A 23512-nucleotide genomic window follows, 5' to 3' on the forward strand; every position below is an offset into this window, starting at 1 on the left:
TCATGCTGAGATAAGCAACTCTGCAGTCATCACATCCTGCCTACAGATCCAGTAGCAGGACTATTTTCGACATGCAGAAGTGGGAGGAATTCAGAATTCCCTGCAAGCACACAGTGACGTAGGGAAACTGCAAGCGCATAGAGGGAATACTGCAAATTACCTACCCATGGGCAATCATACCATGCCGTTGGGGCTTCAAAACAACCAATGATCACTACCTTGTTTTGTGGGCTGCAGACCTCCAGGAGAAAATACGTTGGTAAGGAGGCAATTCCTTTGTTACCTGGTTTGATTACATGATCGGATCTATTTTAGGATTGCTGACTTTTAAGAGTCATTACCATCAGTGCCAGTCCTAGCTTTTTTGCCAGTACAGTATGTTTCTATTGGATTCCACCTTGTCCTTTTCACCACTGCTGATTCAGTGGTCTCTCTCTTTGGGCCTAAGCCATACTGCTTCCCAAAGGGAGAGGATGAGATATGTAGGGGAGATACCTCCTCTCATTGCCTGCTAATTTGGAAAGGTTGCAGGAATCAGCATCAGAAGGCTCCAAGGTTTGGGCACCCCAACTGGTGCATGGGAATCATCGAGTACCCATAATGCCGATCTCTAACTCAGGCCTTGCACATCCTGAAAAACACCTCCCTTCTTCACAGACAGGAAATGATATGACACTTCAGCAATGTAACAATTGTCCTAGAATTACCAGCCCATAGATAAAGTTGGTTGCTCCCCGCTAGGTAAAGGTAAAGGTACCCCTGCCCGTACGGGCCAGTCTTGACAGACTCTGGGGTTGTGCACCCATCTCACTTAAGAGGCCGGGGGCCAGCGCTGTCCAGAGACACTTCCGGGTCACGTGGCCAGCGTGACAAAGCTGCATCTGGCGAGCCAGCGCAGCACACGGAAACGCCGTTTACCTTCCCACCAGTAAGCGGTCCCTATTTATCTACTTGCACCCGGGGGTGCTTTCGAATTGCTAGGTTGGCAGGTGCTGGGACCGAGCAATGGGAGCGCACCCCGCCGCGGGGTTTCGAACCGCCCACTTTTCGATCGGCAAGCCCTAGGCGCTGAGGCTTTTACCCACAGCGCCACCCGCGTCCCTTAAAACTCCCCGCTACCCCCCCTTAAAACAATTGGCTATTTTTCCAACTTGGCTACCTGAAAACAGAGGTTTAAATAAAAAAAAGTCCTTCAAGCCTAACTTTATTGAGTTCAATATAAGATTATGGAAAGGTGGGTTGAATTATTCTTTATTCAACTGAAGACTGAAACAGTATTATATGGCTTGCATTTTCATTTATCTATTTTGCACAGGAATTGAAACTTGGGAGGGAAATATATCCTGGAGTACCTATAAACTGGAATGAATTTAAGAGTATACATTTAAAAGTCTTCTCCCCGCCCTTTCACTGGGCAAGGATTCCAGTGACGCATGGATTAGTGTATTACCACTGGAGGTAAATTTGAACCAATCCCAGAATTGCTTTAAAATACAGCAGGATGTGGGGGGGGGGACGGGACAAGAAAGGTTATAACAGTGTCTTTCATACACAGCGTGGAAGTCATTCCCCCCCCCCTTATAGTACCACATCAAAATTGCAAAGTAGACCCCAGTGATCGCTAGGAAATCTGCCGCAGTCCAGTTTTTCCAGCCCAATTAAATCCAAACTCTTAGGAACAATTTGTCCGCCAGCAGAAGCAGCTCGGAGGAAGAGGCGATCAAACCGCAATCTGCACTTGTAACGTGCATCCAAGTTAGTGTTTTGGCTTGTATCCCACGTGTAGCGGCAATGTTCTGGCTTGCCCAAGAATTCCCAAACATCCAGAATGTTGTCAGGCAAACCACCAAGCTTAGCAACCTGATGGGGAGAAAAGTAGAAAGTGTTAATAGCGTACTATAAATATACTGCCAACAATCAGCTTTCAAAAATGAGCCATGGTTTGATTTTGTCACTTCTTATATGGTTCGTTGGGAGAGCCACCATTTTGTTGTGAAGCACCATCACTGCTCCTTAGCAACACTGTTCTAATTCAGAAACGTGTTATCTGAAATAAATAGCTACGCTGGCTTTGTTTAATCACTTGGTACAAGGGAACTGCGATATCTTGTGTAGTTTTATGCTTTGTTAATTCATTGCTCCTTACTGCTAGTCAGGTCTACTTTGTTGTCAATATTTTGCAAGACAACTGCTGATTATTGCTGATTGATTTGTTTTCTTCTTTTCTGTATTCTTGTTCTTGAAAATCCTTAATAAAACCTGTGTTTAAAAATATATATAGGCAAAGGGGAACTGTATCACCAGCAGTGGGGAAAGCCCATGTAAGTGATATGTAGGAAAAGCAACTGTTATTTTCAGGAGATGAGGAAAGGAGTTACAAATAAACACAACACAACTAAGGAGTTTTGCTCTGGTTCACCTCTTTGTCTCTGAGATTTGTATCTCCTCCAAAAATCACAGTAGTGGACTCTGGGGCCTCCGTCATTTTGGCAAGCACCCGTTTCAACTGATTCAAGCGTTCTTCGCTATGCCCCTTAGTGCTCTCCAGATGTGAAGTCATAAAGCAGAGGTCATTGCCAGATATGGTTGCCTATGAAGAAGAGCGAGAGACAAAGCATAAAGCGACATTTTCTGCATGCGACAGTCTGCTACAGCAGTAGGATTTCACCACTCTTTACAGCAATTTCTCGTGAAAGAACAAGATGCATAAAACTACATTTTCTGCACAGGGCTAAGTGCAGCTAGACCTTTCTTTACAATAACAGTTAATTCTCCCGTATGTTGTCCTCCATATTTGGACAACATAAAGGTGGAACTTTTCCTAGATGACAAGGACCCTTGTATAGATCTTGCCAATTCTGCTTTCTTCTGTACAGTGCCTAGCCTGGGTCACTGTTGTGACTAACATGATGACAAACAGGTAGGGCTGCGGCTATAACTGCTTTAATCAACAGTTAACAATCAACTAACCTTTTAGTTAATAGCTTTGTCGGGGCCAAATTTTAATCCACAATAGAGGCATTTTAAGATGATGGGCTGAGGGAAGAGTGCACTTCTTTGTTGACTTTAGGCTACTTTGCTTCTGGTGCATTTATGCAGTTAATGGCATCCGTCTGTCTCAAGAGACAATGGACTGCACTTCCAGGAGTGAAGTCAAACCACTGGAGAATCACAGTGCCTGATGTGGCTGCAGAGAACGGTAACTCGTAACTGCTGCCTCCTATGTTGTTTTTGCTGCATCAGCAGCACCAAAGTGACCTCGCCTGGGCACAAGCCTGGGCAGTATGTATGGAGGTCCTTTAGAACAATAAATAAATAAATGCAAGAACTCACTTACATGTACTGCCAATAAATTTCTCATCATGGAGGTGGTAGGGAAAGGTGTTATTTCTTCTTTTAAAACTCTGACTCTTGATTTTTTAAACATTATGGCCGTAAAATAACCATCAGTATTACCTGAAGAGAGAAACACAGAAAAAGGAAAGGTCAACAACAATGATGTCTCCTTCAGAAATTCCATATAATAAAAGACAGTGGCCTTGCTTAGACTACTAAAGTATGGGTTGTATCCATCAAAGTCATCCTTAGTGCATGGATTATCACCTGTGCAACTGGACACCCTCTCCCTGCCCACCTTATCTATTCTCAGGGTTCCCCCAACCCTTCAGAGCAGATTTGATGGGGCATGGGGCGGGGGGAGGAAATCCTGGGACAACTTTCAGGAATACAACTCCGTGGTTTATGTTATGTTTATGTTATGTAAATCTAAGGTTGCCATATGTCTGGAATTTCCAGGACATATCCAGAATAGTGCAGTCAGAAGCAGTGTCCAGGGGGAAATCGTGGAAAATGTCTGGGATATTCTGGATTCAGCAGTGTTGTTTAGGTGATTTTCCTTAAAAATAGCTCAAAAACTACTTTCTTTTTTTTCTTTCTTTGCAAATTTGCCAAAAAAGCTCAACATCTTTGGGCAAAACTAAAAAAAGCTGTCCGGATTGTCACTGTTTGAAGTATGGCAATAAACCACCGAGGTTTTTACTGTTTTTGCAATCAAGTGGTGCATGAAGACTTATACCATAATAAATAGATGTTTAAGGTTCCACAAGACTCCTGATTGTTCTTGCTGCAGCAGACTAACACAGCTACCCCACTAAAAATGCATAGCAATTACTGTAACTTCATTTTACCTGGAATAATTGTGTAACTGACGGCTCTCTTCTGTAGATAGGATAAAACTGGAGGAATAACCTCCTGTAGAAATACCACATCTGGACTGTACCTAAATGAGAAAGCGGAATGTGTAATGGAACATAAAGCAACATACTGCAACAGATAAGCTGTTTCATATACAATGATCCTACAGTGGTCTTCTTAACTTATTTAATTACTGTAAAAAGCAACAACTGGCCTTGCTTCATAACATTATGGCTGCAATGCAATGCAAACACGCTTAGGGTTGTGCAAAAATATAGTTATGGAATCAAATGCACAAGCAACACAAGGAAGTGTAACGAACCTGAGATTTGTCTCTTGAGATTTAACTGTTTGTATGCAAAAGGAGTAGCCGTGAAGATTCAGATCCTACTGGGGTTAAAATCAATTATGTATTTCTAGGCTGGTGTGCTTAAATCAGCCTCCTCCAACCTGGTGCTCCTAGATGCTTTGGACTACATATTCCACCATGCTGGCTGCATCCGATGGGATATGTAGTCCAAAAAATCTAGAGGCACAAGACTGGGCAAGGCTGGCTTACATATTCTTGGCAGCTCTACAATTCAGATAAGTGTAAAAGGGAAAAAAATGGCATAGTAGAAATATTCTGATTTTTTAAAAAGTACATCCCAATCTTGCTTACTTTGAAATAAATCCCAATGATTTTAATTAGGCTGACACTCTAATAAGGTACCATAGGACCACTGTGATAGATACTTACAAAGCAAGATAGGAGCAAACTCCTCGTGCTCTATCTTGCAGGTTTTTTAAATCCAGGCCATCTATATTCCAGGTAATTAAAGAAAATGTGCTGTCATCCTCATTGGGGCTAAGACCCGCCTCTTTAACAGCAGCAGAAACTTTACCAGCAGTCGAATCATCTGTTAGGTCAATGCTAGAAAACACAGACACAAGTTACTTATTATACTGCTGAGCCACCTTTAAAAGTAAAACTCTGAAGCTGGCTTTCATCATAAAATAATAAACACTGTATAATACAACTATGTTATCCAGGCCCTAATGATAATAATTAGACAAACACCCAGCTCAAAAACTAAGATATCATGCATAACTCTTAAACACCGCACAGCAGCAAGAGAATGCATGCAATAGAAATAACAGCTATGAGTTATTGGACCAAAGGTGAAGAATGGCAAAGGGTGTAATCCTAACCCTAGATCCACCAGAATGAGAGAGTTAGGATGTGGCAGGTCCCCAGTTCAGCCAGTAGATTCCCAGCTCAGCTGGGCTAAACTGGCATGTCACCAACCCCAGCTCAGTCAGAGATATGCTGGTGTAACTGTCTCATCCCAGCTCAGCTGACGACAAGCCAAAACCAGCAGAACTTACAGCAGCCCTGAAAAATAGGTGTTCTGGGGCGGGAGGGGGGGCAGGACCTGGCAGGGGGAACATATGCTGGATCCTAACTTGGTTCAGCTCAGTCAAGCAACTTGGCAACCCAAAGGAATGACAGAGTGGCATAAATCAGACCTTATATTAAAGACTTATTTCCCTTCTTCCAGTCTTAAAGGTAAAGGTAAAGGGACCCCTGACTATTAGGTCCAGTCGTGGCCGACTCTGGGGTTGCGGCGCTCATCTCACTTTATTGGCCGAGGGAGCATGTGGCCAGCATGACTAAGCCGCTTCTGGCGAACCAGAGCAACGCACGGAAATACCGTTTACCTTCCCACCAGAGTGGTACCTATTTATCTACTTGCACTTTGACGTGCTTTCGAACTGCTAGGTTGGCAGGAGCAGGGACCGAGCAACAGGAGCTCACCCCGTCGCGGGGGTTTGAACCGCTGACGTTCTGATCGGCAAGTCCTAGGCTCTATGGTTTAAACCACAGCACTACCCGCGTCCCTCTGCCAGTCTTAGGCTTGCTTAAAGTCCTCAGCGGACTTTGGATCTGGCATACTCTACGCCGGCTTCACTTAATTATGTAAATTACTCTGGCTTCCCATACTTGGGATTGCTTCCTCATTCATATTTTCAAGAAAGGTATTCTGAGATGCTGGTCAGCTGTGAAAATGGCTTTAGTTTCAGCCTGACATAGTGGAGCCGGTTTATGAAGGTACAAATCGATACCAGGTAGGTCAGATACAGGTTACTGCCATCTGGATTAGGACCTTAGCAGCAGAGGCCACTCCTGCAGCCTGCCCCTTTCTCCCACTCAGTTTCATTTTTTCCAAGTGCTCAGCAGCTATGTAAACACAGCACTAATATGCCCCAGGGCACCCTTGGTATGGCAGAACTCTGGGGCATGGGAGGGAATTTAAATGGCAGGTCTCAGAGGGAACCAACATGTAAGTTTTCCACAATGACCTGGAACAATGCTACTTTATGGGCATTGTGGAAGCCTTAAAAACTGGAGAATTGCTGGAGCCAGCCCTTATTTAGAGACTTGACTACACTACCGACCATTCCCCTGGGCAGGGCCAAGCAAGCCAAGTGCAAGAGATATTAATGATTATACCACTAGGATGTCTTACAGAGGCATATACAGGGTGAGTCTTTTAAGAGTCCCGGTGGAACATGTGTACAGTGGTACCTCAGGTTAAGAACTTAATTTGTTCCGGAGGTCCATTCTTAACCTGAAAGTGTTCTTAACCTGAGGTACCACTTTAGCTAATGGGGCCTCCCACTGCCGCTGCGCCACCGCTGCACGATTTCTGTTCTCATCCTGAAGCAAAGTTCTTAACCCAAGGTACTATTTTTGGGTTAGCAGAGTCTAACCTGAAGCGTATGTAACCTGAGGTGCCACTATACTCTGTACCCACTGGGCCTCTTTTAAAGGACTCACCCTGTACTATTGTAGAGTAAAGGCAGCAGGCGGGTGATGCTCTTCCAAAGAGATTGAGGTGGGCTAGGCTAAGAGAATAGGGATTAGCCCATGGTCACCCCGGTGAACTCGTGGCTGGGAGGGGATCTCAACCCCTCTGACATAACTGCCCTGACAGCACCACCGTCCAATTGCACCAATATGGCCCCCGTGCATCTGTACACAAGCGGGAATCGATTTTTTAATCCCGAGGTCTTCTTGAGAGGGATGAGTTACAGGCGCATGAGACTTACAGGGTCCCCTCCACCGGGAGAGGCTCTGGCATCGCGTCCATAGGTTGCTCCTCAAGGGGCGGCTCAAAATAAGAATTCAGCGCTCTCTGAAAAAACAAACAAAAGGCCGAGTGTGATTGTGTGCTAGGATCATGCGCCGGGATCTATAAAGCACGTGCTTAAAACGGGAAGCGACGGCATACCTGCATATCCCAGTCATTCTCTGCCAGGTAGCACTGAGCAACGGCTAGATCGCTGCCGCTGATGGAGGCAAATTCCAAACATAGGAGCTTCCTGCGTTTCTCTTCTTCTTTCTCTTCCTCCTCCTTGGATGGCTGCAGCTGCTGCTCCGGCGTCCTCTCCTCCGGGGTCGCCTGCTCCACCCCCTGAGCAACGCTGCCCACATCCATCTGCCTGTTTGTGAGTTTTTGTTGTTGGGCGTTTGGTTTTTTTTTTTCAAAGCTCGCGCTCCCTGTTTTCTTTCAGGACCACCACCGGTTTTCCAGTTTCTGCAAATCCACGCCCCTCGAGGCTCAAATATCGCGCAGGCGCAGCACGGGCGCAGCACTTCAAGCTACTGCGCTCGCCCGCCCGCTTAGCAGCCAGACCCGATTGCGGGGAGGTGAAAGGGTAGGCGCCGTGGGCGGGCATTCGGCGAAGGCAGCGAACGTTCGGCGAATGGAACGCGGAGTAGCAAGTTTTAGAACGCTGGGAGCGAGCGAGCGAGGGAGGGAGGCGGGGCTTGTCAAGAGACGTTCCTCCAGTTCTCCAGGGCCGGCGCTGAGCTCCTAAGGGCCAATTTGTTTCTCACGGATCTTGCAGCTTTGCAGTTGCTTCGTGTTGTCCGCAACTCCCGAGGTCTCCCAACTACTTGCCTGCATTAGTGAGAAACCTGGCCATAGCGCCTTGCTCGAGAGAAGGTCGGAACTTTGAATCATGAGTCACCTTAAGATCCAGTCTCTCCGCGAGGTGGTGAAAAGGCTTCTGGAGTCTCCCGGATTTGATCGGGTGCTGAATAAGGTAATAGCAGGAGGGGATTTGCTGAGGTTCCCTACCCTGTGTGTGTAATGTGTTACTGACTTTCCAGAGTCACCTTGAATAGGGCAGCAAACTCTGGGCCTATTGGGGCTTGAAAAAACGTAGGTTTACAATTTTTGAATGTAAGAGTATTTATTTTATTTGTTGTTGTTACAAAAAAAGCAATAAAAAGTATTTGGAAAAAAGAAAGAAAAAACGTAGGTTTACAGTGTTTCTGAGAGAGGTCCTCAGTAATACTGCTTTAGATTGCAAACTACCTTCTCTACAATTCACTTATATACTGGGGGCAGGGGCGTGGTTATGTGGTAGCTTCCCAATGATCTTACTTCACTCTGTTCAGAGAAGCTCTGTGACTATTAGGTGTGTCCTAACTAGATTGTTTACATAGAAATTGCACTGGTTTAAAGGTCACCTGGTCCTAAACAGGGGCATCTCAAGGGGGGGGGGGTGCAAAGGGTGTGGTCCGCCCCGGGTGTCATGCCTAGGGGGGCTGACAAAATCCCCCCCCCGGGCGGATTGGTGTGGCGGCGCTTGCACACCTGTTGGGCAGGCAGATTTCCGCTATTGACGCGATCGTCGTCATGAAAATCCGCCCACTGATTGCGCAGATACACCCGACAATCAGCCTGGCACACCCCTCCCCGGCGGGTGGCACTTGCATCCCCGACAGTTTAATGCAATTGGCGGTTAAATTTTTGCGGCGCTGACACGGTTTTATGTGATCGTTGGTTGGATTTGCACAACTCTGGGCAACCTTCCTAAAATTGCAATGTGGGGGGGGGGGAGTGTGACAAAAAAAATTCACACCAGGTACCACCTGACCTTGCTATGCCTCTGGTCCTAAATGCCCCAGCCGGTTTCAGCCAATCAAACTGCTTATTGCAGAAATTAGAAATAAACGTTATTTGTTACATATGCTTACTGAAACTTGAAACGTCCTTTTTGAAAAAGGGGAAGAAATAATTGGAAGAGGTTTGAAAGTACATTTAATGCATATGACCTTCCCACAGAATCCTGGGCAAAGTAGTTTAAGGGAGCTGGGAAGCGTAGTGGTAAACTGCAGTTCCCATGATTCTTTGGGGCAGGTCATGTGCTTTAGGTTTCTGGTGTGTAGGAAGATTGTGCAAGTTCAGTGAGCCCAGAATGTTGGCTGACCTTTGGATTTGGTGACAGCAGAAAAACATTGGGGGAGGGAAATAGAATGGAGTATGCTTGAAAAGGGCACCACTGAATGGTTGGTACCTTGAGGGAAAGAACTGCACACTTCAACCTTATTTTTGTTGCTGGATTCACTTGTTTTCTCCTACTGTTCGCTGTTTTGGAGACCAAAAGGCAACATATGTGCATTTTAGATTTTAAAAAGCAAGCATTTAATTTCAGTTTAGTAGCCTGTAGAAAACCTACTGAAGCTTAATGGAATGGGACTTTTCTTCTCTCACCCACTCTGCTCCCAGATGACGGTTTTTTCTGCCAGTCCTGGAAAAGTTGTCTGTGAAATGAAAGTGGAAGAGGAGCACACAAACCGAGGCGGGACTCTTCATGGAGGATTGACAGCAACTCTGGTAGATGTTGTGTCAACCGCTGCTTTGCTGCACACCGAAAGAGCAGCACCTGGAGTCAGTGTGGATATGAATATTACGTACGTATGACAAAATCCGAGATTTATTTCAGTGCCCGCTTTCGTTTAATTGGGCCTTGACTCTGCAACTTACGTGGCTTGTATTACCGTATTTTTCGCTCCATAGGGCGCACCGGACCATAGGGTCACCTAGTTTTTAGGGGGGGGGACTAGTTTTTAGGGGGGGAGAGGCTGCGCACGGCTTTGGCAGAAGCCAAGACAGCCAGCAGGATGGATCCCGCTGGCTGTCTTGGCTTCGTTTTTAGCTGCGGGGCTAGGGCGGGGGAAGCCCGAGCTTCCCCCGACCCCAGCCCCCAGAACAGGTCTGGGAGCGGCGGCAAGGTTGCGTGCAGCCTTGCCGCTGCTCCCGGAGCTTGCGGGGCTGGGGGCACACTCCGAAGGCTTGCTGATTGCTGCCTGAAGCCCGGGGAGCGCAGCGGGAGTTGGTGTTGCGCTCCCCGGGCTTCAGGCTGCTATCCGCAAGCCTTCGGAGCGCGGCGCACCAACCCCTCTCACTCTCCAGGCTTCAGCGAAACCCTTCATTCTCTCCATAGGATGCACACACATTTCCCCTTCATTTTTGGAGGGGGAAAAGTGCGTCCTATAGAGCAAAAAATATGGTAGTTAAAAGTAGAGGTGTGGGTTATCAGATAAGTTTTGAACCTCATAGGGTGGTTGTGAGGATAAAATGAGGGAAGCAAACCCTATATGCTGTCTTGAGCTCATTGAAGGAGAGATGAACCATAAATGTAAGGATTCTTTCTCTCTCTCCCCCCCCCCCCCTTTCCAAATTCAAGCTACATGTCAGCAGCTAAGATCGGAGACGAAATCCAGATCACTGCGGAGATTCTGAAGCAAGGAAGAACACTGGCCTTTGCCAATGTGGACTTAAGAAACAAGGTGACAGGGAAATTGATAGCCCAAGGGAGGCATACCAAATACCTGGGATAATCACAGAAGGAAGCTTTGGGCCTAGAAGAAAAAGAACGGGGTAGCATTACTTTACTGAAGTAAGTCAAACAAAGCAATACAGTAAAAACAATAGATGAGAATGGATTAACTTAACAAAACGCTTTCTTAGGTGCCCACTAGGGGTGAAACCTGAATCCTCCTTAATGTTCATGTAAACTAAGGTGATGGTTCAAGTTCATGTTTATTATTCCATGTGTATTTTATTGTAAGCCATCTCTTGGGGATTGGAAGGGATGCTGTGTGTGCATGCGCCAGGAAGCAGGAAACAAATGTAAATAGCAGCAATTTGCTGTTGACAGAAAAAAAATGTGTTGCTGTGATTAATACTGGTTTGATTTCTGAAGCCCTGAAGAGAAAGATACAAAGAAAAGATGGAACTCAAGTGTTCCAGCATCTGAAACCTGGAAACCATTTGTGAAAGAGGTTCTGATGCTGGTACTTTTGGGTTGGGATGGGTTCAGAGGCCGCAGGGGTAGGCCTCTGCCTCCAGGATGTTTTCATTGAAAGAAGGAGTGGTGATGGGGGTGGATTCTGCTTTCAATGGCTGAGGAAGCCTCCAGAACAGCATGAGTGGTGGTGCCAAGGGCTGCAGGAGAAAAGGAGGAATTGGTGAAAATTGCCTCTTGTGTTCACATGTAACATGGTTACTCCAGCAAGAAGTCTCTGTGAAATCTCAGTCCCCTTCTGCAAATTTCCTACCAAAATAATGAATTTAAAGCATGAACCCTGTGCTAAAATGAAGTTCAGTATGATAACAACTCAACAGTTTTCAATAAACTTGGTTTTGTAAACTTTGCTCGTGTGTATTTCCCCCCTCCCCCAGTTGATTTAGGATACAGGGACACGGGTGGCGCTGTGGTCTAAACCACTGAGCCTCTTGGGCTTGCTGATCGGAAGCTCGGCAGTTCGAATCCCCACAATGGGGTGAGCTCCCGTTGCTCTTGTCCCAGCTCCTGCCAACCTAGCAGTTCGAAAGCATGCCAGTGCAAGTAGATAAATAGGCAGGAAGGTAAATGGCCTTTCCATGCACTCTGGCACTTGTCATGGTCCTCCATGTGCCAGTAGCAGTTTAGTCATGCTGGCCACGTGACCTGGAAAACTGTCTGGACAAACGTTCTGGACAGAACCAGAACAATCATGTTATCACCAAATACCGCTATTGTAAATAATCATTCACTGCACGTTTATTAGCCTGCTAACATGAAATTGTGATTTAGTGCTACATGCACAAATTTGTGTGAATTTAAGTGACCCCCCCCAACAAGTAATGATTCAAGTTAACTTCCTCCATCTTGACTATGCCCATATTATACCTGCCAACTGTGTATACAGTAGTACATGCATCTGCTTGAAGTGGGCTGGAATCCAAAAAAAAGCTTATGTAATAACTAATCTGGTAGTCTTTAAGGCGCTACAAGACACCGTTGCTTTTGGTGTTAAAACTGGATCAGGAGCAGATTGTTAGCTTGGTTGGAAAACAGTAATTTGAAATCCCCAAGGGTCTAATGGTCACCTTTCCTGGTGGCGCAAAGATTCATAAGGCAGTCCGTCTGGTTCTCGATCATTAGGCAACTTTACTATCATCCCTCACCACTGCTCCTGCTGGTTAGGGATTATGGGGTTTGTAGTCCACCAATATTTGGGGGGCCCAAGGTTGGGAAAGGCCTCATGCCCTCAAGGAGCTGTATTCCCAGGCTGCCTTCATTGCTGTGGGTTTGGTAGATTTGCACCACAGACTTGCAACCAAGTGGCTGCAGTCTATTACAACCATCAGAATTGTGTGCCTATAGAGTACCGATTCCTTGCCGGTCCTATTTGCTTCCTAACAAATCTAGACAGCATCTTAAAAAGCAGAGACATCACCTTGCCAACAAAGGTTCGTATAGTGAAAGCTATGGTTTTCCCAGTAGTGATGTATGAAAGTGAGAGCTGGACCATAAAGAATGCTGATTGCCGAAGAATTGATGCTTTTGAATTATGGTGCTGGAGAAGACTCTTGAGTCTCATGGACTGCAAGAAGATCAAACCTATCCATTCTGAAGGAAATCAGCCCTGAGTGCTCACTGGACGGACAGATCCTGAAGCTGAGGCTCCAGTACTTTGGCCACCTCATGAGAAGAGAAGACTCCCTGGAAAAGACCCTGATGTTGGGAAAGATGGAGGGCACAAGGAGAAGGGGATGACAGAGGACGAGATGGTTGGACAGTGTTCTCGAAGCCTCCAGCATGAGTTTGACCAAACTGCGGGAGGCAGTGGAAGACAGGAGTGCCTGGCATGCTCTGGTCCATGGGGTCATGAATTGTAAACAACAACAGCAGAGTACTGATTCCTTGCTGGTCCTATTTGCATCCTAACACCAGCAACGACATTAAAACTTAGAACTGATGCAAAACTGGGAGGTTGTGGTGAAGATGACAGCGGCAGTGTTTGAATTATTCTAGCAGCGTGCCTGCTAGTCTTGCTTTGGAACAACCTGGCCCAGATTCTGTAAAGTGCTTCTAATGTCCTGTGATAGGAGTGGCAGGGGGTGAAATAGCTCCTTCTCACTGAAGAGTTCTCATTCCTCTTAAAAGCTTTCTAGAATCTGGACTGCCTGAATGAAATTGTATTTCAATTCCTTGCAGCTTTGAGCTTGGCACTTATCTAATCCTTCCCCGCTTTCAAAGATCCCCGATCCGAGCAAGGGAATAAAAGTGGGGAGGGGCAGAGAGAGCAAAACTGTATGGAAGCCAATCAAATAGTTAGCAACGGGGAATGGCTGTGGGTGTAATGAATGGGTGGTGGTAGTACAGATAGAAAATGCCTGCTACTTTCAGAAGTGTGGTTACGTGGCTGACATTTGTATTAATAGATAGCAGCCGCTCTCATTGCCGGCTCACAAAATTTAGCTGTTTTGATCACTGTGGTTTGTTGATGGCAGAACCTATATTGCTGCATATTGATCTTGGTGTTGCGATTCCTCTTGCAGGATTCATTAGGGAGAGTCAGACAATCTAGCTCAGCATTGTTAACACTGTGACTTAGCTGTGACTCTTCAGCTTTCCAAACTGGAGTCCCACCTAGTCCTTCCTGGAGATTCTGTGGACTGATCCTGGGATCCTTTGGATGCCAAACTGTTTAGAAGGGCACTGGGGAACTTTGGGCCCTCCATATTGCTGAACTATGTCTCCCATCAGTCCCAGCCAGCATGATCAATAGTCAAGGCTTATGAGAGTTGTCGTTCAACAACATTTGGAGAGGCAAAGGTTCCCCGCCCATAATGTTAATTTCTGAGGGTGCAGTGTTAGAACTCAAGCTTGTGCTGTGCAGTTACATGGTGGGTAAAGAAATATACTCTGCTAATTCTCAGAACATTTCCCCCTTTAAAATGGGTTGGGAATGGGGGGGAAATCCCTTTGGTACTTCTTAACATCAGCCTGGCTCCCAATAGCTATTTTAGGTGCACACCTCTGGGCTGGTGAAATGTGACATTCTCCATCCAAATTGTAATCCTTCATGCATTATTATAACCTTATTATGAAGACTTCTCCCTTTAACTGGGTTTCAAAAATGATTTGCAATGTTTTATATAAAGTTTCATGTATTAGTTATAGAAACCTTATGAAAATCTACATTTATACAACGTGTTATAAGCCAGGCTTTCTGTGAGCATAGTGATAGCCCTTGTTCAATATTCCACTTGTGCTATTGTTAGAGGAAACAAACCAGGAAGCTTTGCTTCCTGTTCTGTCTTAACCAGAGTGCAGAGCTTGCTTGTCCCTAAAAAGCAACTACCCCTAGCCAACCTCATGCCATGGTTTTTTTCTTCCTGATAATCACTTGTTAAAGAGCAGGTAATCCTTGGTTCTAATATAACAGAAAGGCACAGCTTCCTGGTGTATCCCACTCATGGGAGGAATATGAATGTGTACTGCCATCCATCCATAATAAACCAGGAAATTAAATTTATTGTTACATGTGAACACTGCCAATAGATTTTGAATTGGTATCTCCAGCTTATTTTGCATACGATATGCTTTGATGTATCTAAGTGTTGTCATATGCAAAGACTGTCTACCTAAAGTTAGCTATGACATGTCATAAGCTAGTGTCTACAAGTTTTTTAAAATAAATGAACGTAGAAGTCTTTGGTCACCTAATTTGTTTATTTTTAATTTTTTCCCAATTCCAAACAAAAGCTAAATACAATTTTTTTAAACAGATAAGCACTAGTTTTACCCAAAGGGAATAGGCTTATACAGATTTACTTCAGTCAAATTACTCAACCCTTTAAGCAAAGCTTCCTTTGCCAAAGCTATACAGTAGTCTTCCTTATGTTCATTGCACAATCTTAAACAAAATATGTTCTGTCAAAACCAACTTTGACACTCCAAACAATATTTTACAATTAAATCCACAACTGCTTTATTCCTCCCCTCCCCCCCAAAAAAGAACCTCAGAGGGTTTTCCGTAAGAAATGTTTTGGAAACCAGTATTTCCTACAGTTCACAAGTCAACTGTCAGGAAAATAATAATAATCCTCTGCCAACGTGGTTTCTGCAGCTGCTATCTTAAATTTAGCTGCTTTAGGCTACTTCAGACTCCAGGTCTGTAAAAATGTATTCAACTCAACAGAACACTCTACATTTAGTTACACAGCAAACTGGGGAAAGAGATCCAAAAGTGAGAATGCCAGGAAACTCAAACAAGGCCAAGCAAAATAAAAGAGGCAATTAATGCCTACACCAAATGAGATGCTTTTTTTTCTTTCCCACATTTAGCCATCTACTGTAACAAGCCATAGACCTATTCCTGAACCTGATACAATCGTGTTAACAGCAAAGCTTATGGCTTTCACACCATTACATTCATTCCTCACCCTATGAATACTGATATTAGGGGACATGACCAGCACAAATGGGAACACCACCATATATGATCACTTTGTGCTCTCAGATACATTTCTTTCAGTGTATAACAGTCCCTTCGTTTCACATTTTGGTAGGATGCTCATACAATGCAGAAATATGCAGAGCATTCTCTTTCACAAGGTCCATGCAGAAAACATCTAAAAAAAATTTAAAAGTTCTGAGATACAAATGATAAAAGAAAATAATCCAGGATGATCAAGTTCCACGATGGATAGTGTTCTGAACATGTGTCCATTTTCTTCTATTCCGAAAGAATAAATGGTGAGAAAAGTGAAAACTGCACTCCTGCATTCTGTGATCTTCCCCATTTTGCTGGCCAGTACCCTATTCTGGCATGTAAGGACGGAGGTGATCCTCTACGGTACCAACCGCCCAGTGGGTGAGCTGCTCTTGTGGCAGATATAGGCAGATGCTGCATAACTTGAAGATTGTAGCTTTGTTTTTTGGAGTCTGGAAAGAGATACATAAATTATTTCAGGACAGAGTATATTTTATAAACAGCACTGTGTGGAAAAACAAACTTCACATATTGCCTCAACTCATCCTTGCAGAAGCAACAGAAAATGAAACTAATAGTGGTGCAACATAAAAGCATAACAAAGAATTTATGGTGCTTGCTGAATATATAAATTGATCACCAGATTTCTAAAATCTGCCTTCTCCAGCAGGGGACCTGTACCATCTTTTCTCGCTTAAGTACATATACAAATTCTTATTGTGTTTCAAAAGCGGACGAGCACAAACAATCTCAATTAATGACAAATGATACTGATGCACACTTGCAAATCCCCACCACCTCAGTTCCTAAATCTAATAGAAATACACCCAATCAGATGGCTTCACTGCACTCAAGGCAGAGCAACTCAATACTTATAAAGTATATCCCACAAACTTACTGTTTGGAACATATTGCACATTATGCCATAGAAAAGGAATGCTGATCATTTAGCATTCTGTCATGACAACTGCTTATATCTGTACCTCTTGACTGTAGTGAAGCCAAGCAGACAGCTGTTAAATAATAGAAAAGAGGCAAACAAGAGCATAAGGAAAAACAGGTATGCACTGGGAGTATGGCTACCTGCAAGTGCTGTCGGTCAATGAAGAGAAACACTGACTGGTTAGGGTTGTTGATAACAATTCCAGTCTTGTCCTTTCGGCTCAATACATGCAGAAACTGTTTTTCATAGTCACCATGATGAAATTCAAACCTGGCCTGTGGGGTGGGGTGGGGAATATGTAACAAAAAAGTTTAAATAAAATATGTTCAAGGAACACCAATCTAAAGTCAAGGTTCACGTATGCAATGCATCCAAGTGCAGAATAGAAAAATCTCAGGAACAACTTGAAATTATAGCTAATGGAGATATAGTTTAAATTAGACTAATTATTACATCAGTATCTCCCCCTTTTCTAATGGCACTACATTTGAAGAACCCCATATTCAACTTTATGTAAACAAAAATGACGACTATCGCAGATGCAGTACTCCATACTTATTGGTAAAAGCTTCTGGCAAGTTTACCAATCAAAAGACAAAATAAACTAAGTCACTTCAAAACATATGCTTAGGTACATTCAGTGACAACATTCTGCCTTTGTAATCATGCAAACACCTTAATGATTACAAAAATATACCACAATTCACTATAACCACCATAAAGAAAAAGTGGTATTCATTAAAAGTGCTAATGGCTTATTTGGGTTTTAGTAGCACTCTGCCTGGGACCCGTATCATACCTGAACAGGCCTAAAGGGCTCATCATCCGATCCCTTCCACCTAGAAAACAGAAGACAGACTATCTTCTCAATATCATTCCGAGGCCAAAGTATGAAGTCCATCTCTTGCGTACAGCCAATCACATCCTGTTAAGGGCATGAATAAAATTAATAGTGTCCCAACAATCTAGTGGGAGAACACACACACACACATATATATACGTTTGAGAAGCAAATATAATTGTAATTCAAATGGTTTGTATACCTTCCATACATCTATAACAATAGGATTTTATTCTTAAGCACTACAACACAGCCTGCCTATCTGCTAACTTTGCATTAACATTTATAATGTGGAAATCGGAACCCAGTCCTAGTAATTTAATTCTTATGGGAACAAACTTCATGGATTTGAAAAACTGCCCAAACTAAAATGATGTCCTCAGGATAGTTTTTTAGATGCCCATCGGCAAATACACCCACTTTTATCACATTTACATTTTTATGTTGTCTTGATGTCTTCATCAATAATATTTAAATTCAAAAACACAGCTTATAATAATTGGATTTTTAGCTTAAGTTTATTCCCTATTTTGTTTCAGTTCAACAGGTATGAATTGAATCCGGAGTTCCCTTCCCATTCATGGGACACTCCTGCCAGAAATGGGAGGAAGCTTTCTACAATTCTCACTTCCCTGTGCAATTCTTGTTCCCCACAAAAAGGTTTGAGGGATAGGAAACCCTATAGAACAGTGGGGGAAGAGGCTTTGCAAAAGTTGGTTCCCCTTCCACCAGGATAAGCCTCTGCTGGATTGTGAACAGAAGCAGCCCCTCCTCTCTCAGGATAGAACTTAAGACACTATGTTGAACTTCTGCAAGAGATATAAAGCAATCATTCATCTCAGATGTCTCTGCCAATATTCCAGTTCCACAATTCTAATTTTTTCTCCATGCCTCTTTCTCACATCTACTTTTACCAAGAGACAAACTTGTTAAAATATTGAGGGCCAGGATAATGAAAACTCTTAGATAAATAATTTATATTCCACTTAATAACAAAGTTTCTAAGTGATGTATACAATACAAGAGGGATAGAGCAAAATGGCAACAAAACTATTATTATTTAGCAGTAGTATTATTACCCACCTGTCCTAGGGTCGGTTACAATTAAAAATACAACATTAAAATAACTTAAATGACCGTCAAGAGAATAGGGTGGATGGTGTCAAAGACCCAAGTAAATCAGTGTGTCTTCTAGACAAAGCATACTAAATATTCAAATGACATGTAAGTCATTGGGTACATCTAATGTAGTTCTTTTAATCCTGCTGATTATATCTAGATCTTTGATATAGAAATACTACTAGCAGCATTAATAGCCTTTTAAAATGTTGATCTCTGAAACAAAATGACAGAACATTAAATATTTTACCCTGCGCATAGACTGATAGCGGGGTGCATGCAGCTGAACCACATCCTTTTGTAGAAGCTCTATGGAACTTTCCAAGGAATAGCTGGAATCCCGCACGCCTTTCAGGATATTTTCTTCATAATTATTGGTCATGACTGGTATCACTTCAGACACTTCAAAGAGCGCCGACTTTTTCCTCTAATGAGGGAAAACAAAGAACATGTTGCATTTCATTCATTTCTAAGCAGTCTGTCATTACAATGCTCTTAAAACTTAAGAAAAATAAACTTACTGCAAACCTAAGAACTGGGTAACACCCTAAACTTATTGCAAACCTAAATTTAGAGATTAATGGATGCTGAAGCACATGCTTAAACAAAAATGCATTTCCCATTAAAATCCAAAGTGCTGGGTCTCTAAAATTCAGTTCTATGTATTCCCCAGATTTGTGTGCAACCATAGCCCATAATGCAGTATTAACTCTCACATGGCACATTTTGAAAGCTGTGCAAGGTTTTGTTAAGATACCCAGCGCATAAGGAATGAACATCATGATTCAAAATTAAACATCAAAGCTACAGCCTAGGCATGATGAAAACACAGCGCAACAGATTTTTACAATGCTCTCCACATTCATTCTCAGATTGTAATTTTGAGAGTGCTAACAGAGGTATGGAGTCACTCAATACAAAAGTCAAACAACCAAAAAGGAAATTACCTTGTCTTTGAATACAAAGGCAATATACATCTTGAAATCAAACTGGTCAGCTAGAGATTCTTTTTTCTTTTTAAGCTGAGCACGAAGTCTGTTCAGAGCTTGTTTCTTCCGGGAGTTTGGGTCCCCCATTTTGTAATACAGGTGGTACTAAAGCCTTTTGAAACCTTCACTAAACTATGGGCCCTTTTTCATAAGACTCGAGTACAACAGAAACAAGTCATTTTATTCCTGCTAATACCACTGAATCAATAGAACACAGGCGTAACCCAAAAATGCACCTTAGGCAAATGTTTTACAAGACTGTCTTATTAGAGGGGTCATAAAACAAAGTAACTATTAGTCCAACCATCATTGGACAAAAAGTTTGCGCAGTATTGTCAAAAGCCCAAAGAAATTTGAAGAAAATACACTGATATACACAGTTTAAACCACAGGAATAAGTGGGCAAGAATGGGGAAAAAATATTATCACAATTTGTGTGTAGAATAAAAAGCAATAACGGGCATGGACCCAATCCATTTGGGCGGGTTTCTTGCCCCACGCTGCCACCCCCCAAAAAAACAAAACAATGAAATTAAAGACAGTGTTCTATTCCGCCCAGATTCATGACTGCTGATTATTTTCAAGATCTCTGCTATTGCTATGCTGCCTGGCTTTTTCTTTTTTCAAGAATTATTCGACTTGGTAGAAAGCAAAGGAGGGAGTGCAGAACAGGAGTGGATGTCCTGGGAGGTAAGACGTTTCCCTACCAACAACAAAATAATCAACCACAGACAACAGTGTGCTGGTTTGCAGAGGAGCAAGGAGTTTGGAAAACAGCAGAGTCATTTCTAACTTCATCCTGCTCATCATCAGGCACATGGTTGCCCTGAGGCTGCGGCTGTGGGAGAGAAGAGGGATCATGGTGGCCATTGATAAAAAGGTGGAGGGAAGATTTGGGAGATTATCTGGCCTTTTGAATCCCAAGTCGATCTCTCGATCTAGCACTCTCCTAGGAGGGAGAGGCCTACAACCCACCCCACTAGCCTTCCTTCCCTCAGTCTAAGCCCCGGGCAGCACAAAAAAATCCTCCTCCCCTCTAATTGGGGCTGGGCATGGCTGATGCGATTGGCCTCCTTGCCGGGGTTGTTCTCTTCCTTGCTCAAGAGGAAGAGGCGGGCCTGTGCTCAGCGCAGCGGGGGCCACTCAAGTCTACGGCCCGGAATTCACTCTTGCATTCATGGTCAACAACCAACAACTCGGGTTCTTGGGAGGGGGGAAGAAAAAAGGGGGGCGGGGGGAAAAGGGAGAGGAAGGGAATTATCACGCCAAAAAAATTTCAATTGGGGAAAAAAAAAATAGTTTGCAAAGAGGCTTTTGTCGCAGCGAACTTGAATAAATTTGGAATGGGAAAAAACGCGTTTTTCCGGAAACAAAAAAAAAATTAAAGGAAAAAAGGATTATTAACCCGTCCTTCCCCCTTTTTTATTAGCTGTTTAGTTGTTGTGCTTTTTAAAAACAAAAAAAGCACACACAAGCACACCCTCTTCGTAAAAAATAAGAGTAATTAAGCGGTTTCCCTCCCCCTCTCCTTGGAAGCCCCCGCGGCGGGAGGCTCAGGCGGCAAGAGACACCCAACCGGACCGGAGACTGTGGCGTGGCCTGGCTCGCTACCCGCAGCCGGCGGGCGCGGGTGGAGCAGTGGAGGCGGCGGCGGCGGCGGCGCTGCTAGCAGCACGGGCAGGAGCCATGTCAAGAGAAGGCCACCAAGAAGCCGCCCAGCTCCGCCATCCCCGCTGCGCTGTTCACGGTGACCGGGCCGCCCGCTCTGCCGCTGCTCAGTCCCAGCAGCCTGGTCCCCATAGCCTAAGCTCGGCGCCCCGGAGCCGCCGGGGGGTGGCAAATGGTGGCGGCGGAGGCGGCGGGAGGGAGGAAGGAAGGACGAGAGGAGGAGGAGGAGGAGGAAGAGGCGGCGGCGGAGCGAGGCCGGGCCGGGGAAAGTCCCTGCGCTACAGGCTCCTACGGCGGGAAAGAGGCAAGAGAGCGAGAGAAGCCCCCGCTCCTGTCCCCTCTGAGGCGAAGGATGGCGCAGGCGAATCTCTCGGTCCAGGCGGCGCGGAAGGCGGCGAAGCGGCAGCAGCCCGAGCGGAGAAGCCCTCAAAATGGCAACCGCCGCGTCTCCTCCTCGCCTGACTCACACACACGGGAAGGCTCCGCCCCGCGACCCGCTGCGCAGGCGCCCTGGGGTGGACTGTACCATCTCCGTCTCGGGAGAGGGGTGGGGAAAGGGAAAGCGAAGGGGGCAAGTGGGGTAGGGTGGGCAGCTGGTACTCAATGCAGCCTGTGTGTTGAGTGTTGAGCCCGCTGTCTCCAGTGGGGGCGAAGTGTGTCTATGCCCCGGTCCTTTGCAGAGTTCCGACGTGTCCCAGCCACTTGACATAAGTTAAAGCCGCAGTGGGCACGATGGGACTCGTCCCCGAGTAAACAAACGTGCACAGGACTGCGTGGTGTAAAAAACAAGGGGCTTGGATCCGCCTGGCTCGGCAGAGGGTCGGGCTGATGGCCGCGTGGGGGCTGTTAGCCTGTGTCAGTGTCACCCGCAAGCGGGTACTCGAAAATGGAAGTCCGATTCATTTTACTGGAGTAACAAAAAGCGCACACTAGTAATGGGCTCTTAGGATCAAACTCACCGCACACGCAAGATCAAGATTAAAAGGCGTTTGGGGTAACTTTTACGTTCTTCCGATTGCTGACTTACTTGTTTATTTTAATGTGGAGTAGGACGTAACCCTCCCTTACAGTTTTGCTTTTGGAGGCTTTGAAATCACCTGTCTGTTGCAGCATGTCTATGCCACACAGCTTGCTCACCAGGAGTGTGTTTTTTTCCAATTGTATGCCTCTTAAATTGTGATGATGAAATGCAGAGCAAGATCCCGCTCTTCAGCCGAACCCCAAGCCCTGTCAGACTCCGGTCCTACACCCATTAGCATGGTGGCTGGGCTTCCAAACTAACAAAAAGCCGCATCGGAGATTACAAAACGGGCGCCTGCCCTAACGGAAGGCTACGTTCCAAAGAAGTCTCACTGAATTCGCTGGGTCTTACTCTTACGTAAGTGGATTTGGGACTGCATCTTAAACGATGCTATGCAACTGAAAAGGTTTCCAACCGTTCGTTGCCCCCAACCTGTATTGTAGCTCGAATGCTACCCCTTGTTTTTCGCCTCCCCTTTTCCTGACAACAATAACAAAGAGTCCTGCGGCACTTTAAAGCCCGAACAATTTATTTCTGCCGTTATGATTGGACCGCAGCCCATTCCCTTGTTCATCCTCTAGAAGCGGCACGGCGACACACCGCTGCACCTGTTGGATGCCTGCAGCGCAGCTGTTTAGATACACAAAAGGTGTCTGATCAGTGGACTTCGACGGTCATCATGCAAGTGGCGGCATGTTAAGTTGAGCCACTTCTTCAGCAAATGAAAAGCAGCTGCTAATAGCTGCTAGAGACCACCAAAAGCTAGAGTACTTGCTCCCCCCCCCACCTGCGCCCCATCCCCTCCCTTCCCCCTCCCCTCCATCCAAGAGAACTGCTGCGCTTTCCATGACGCACAACGCGTATCTATCTCCAGGGGCTGCTCCGCGGCTCTTTTCCGTTCCCCGTCTCCGCGGTCTCGGTCTGTCCCCCACATAAAGAACCCACCATTGCAGAGCCTGTTTTAAAGCGCGCTCGCGCTCCGCTGTTGATTCGAGTGAGGTGGGGCGCGTATCCGCACCTTTTTTAAAAACTTAATGCGAGAACTAGTTTCTGCCCAGAGACAGGCTCCAAGTTCCTTCGCCCCGCCTTCTCCCTCTAGTGAAGTGAACGGCTCCCCCCTCCCGTCTCC

General features: G+C 45.0%; 3 protein-coding genes across 3 annotated transcripts; 1 reads left to right on the top strand and 2 right to left on the bottom strand.

Annotated features, from left to right (window-relative positions):
- Nucleotides 1–1235: 1235 nt before the first annotated feature.
- TDP2 (tyrosyl-DNA phosphodiesterase 2) lies at nt 1236–7815 on the bottom strand. Its single transcript, XM_079983805.1, has 7 exons — nt 7470–7815; nt 7288–7373; nt 4934–5107; nt 4188–4279; nt 3338–3456; nt 2420–2590; nt 1236–1860 (listed from the first exon to the last, which is right to left on the bottom strand). The coding sequence occupies exons 1-7, from the start codon at nt 7674–7676 to the stop codon at nt 1579–1581; spliced, it is 1131 nt and encodes a 376-aa protein (XP_079839931.1). The 5' UTR covers nt 7677–7815; the 3' UTR covers nt 1236–1578.
- A 222-nt stretch (nt 7816–8037) lies between these two features.
- ACOT13 (acyl-CoA thioesterase 13) lies at nt 8038–15643 on the top strand. Its single transcript, XM_079983851.1, has 3 exons — nt 8038–8286; nt 9759–9943; nt 10720–15643. The coding sequence occupies exons 1-3, from the start codon at nt 8203–8205 to the stop codon at nt 10871–10873; spliced, it is 423 nt and encodes a 140-aa protein (XP_079839977.1). The 5' UTR covers nt 8038–8202; the 3' UTR covers nt 10874–15643.
- Nucleotides 15021–21812, bottom strand: LOC307220143 (uncharacterized protein C6orf62 homolog). Its single transcript, XM_079983841.1, has 5 exons — nt 19653–21812; nt 18956–19132; nt 17545–17670; nt 16886–17020; nt 15021–16254 (listed from the first exon to the last, which is right to left on the bottom strand). The coding sequence occupies exons 1-5, from the start codon at nt 19779–19781 to the stop codon at nt 16129–16131; spliced, it is 693 nt and encodes a 230-aa protein (XP_079839967.1). The 5' UTR covers nt 19782–21812; the 3' UTR covers nt 15021–16128.
- Nucleotides 21813–23512: the final 1700 nt, after the last annotated feature.

Source organism: Podarcis cretensis (genome assembly GCF_951804945.1).
Source record: "Podarcis cretensis genome assembly, chromosome: 7".
NCBI lineage: Eukaryota > Metazoa > Chordata > Lepidosauria > Squamata > Lacertidae > Podarcis > Podarcis cretensis.

Excerpts from the sequence above, each read along its gene's own strand:
- TDP2 (XM_079983805.1), bottom strand. The coding sequence starts at position 7,676 with ATGGATGTGGGCAGCGTTGCTCAGGGGGTGGAGCAGGCGACCCCGGAG. Across the intron at positions 7,374-7,469 it reads AGAATGACTGGGATATGCAG|AGAGCGCTGAATTCTTATTT; the intron begins GTATGCCGTCGC and ends TTGTTTTTTCAG. Across the intron at positions 1,861-2,419 it reads CAAATCTCAGAGACAAAGAG|GTTGCTAAGCTTGGTGGTTT; the intron begins GTGAACCAGAGC and ends TCTCCCCATCAG.
- LOC307220143 (XM_079983841.1), bottom strand. The coding sequence starts at position 19,781 with ATGGGGGACCCAAACTCCCGGAAGAAACAAGCTCTGAACAGACTTCGT. Across the intron at positions 17,021-17,544 it reads AGCCCTTTAGGCCTGTTCAG|GCCAGGTTTGAATTTCATCA; the intron begins GTATGATACGGG and ends CCCACCCCACAG. Across the intron at positions 16,255-16,885 it reads TTGACCGACAGCACTTGCAG|ACTCCAAAAAACAAAGCTAC; the intron begins GTAGCCATACTC and ends ATCTCTTTCCAG.
- ACOT13 (XM_079983851.1), top strand. The coding sequence starts at position 8,203 with ATGAGTCACCTTAAGATCCAGTCTCTCCGCGAGGTGGTGAAAAGGCTT. Across the intron at positions 8,287-9,758 it reads TTGATCGGGTGCTGAATAAG|ATGACGGTTTTTTCTGCCAG; the intron begins GTAATAGCAGGA and ends CTCTGCTCCCAG. Across the intron at positions 9,944-10,719 it reads AGTGTGGATATGAATATTAC|CTACATGTCAGCAGCTAAGA; the intron begins GTACGTATGACA and ends TCCAAATTCAAG.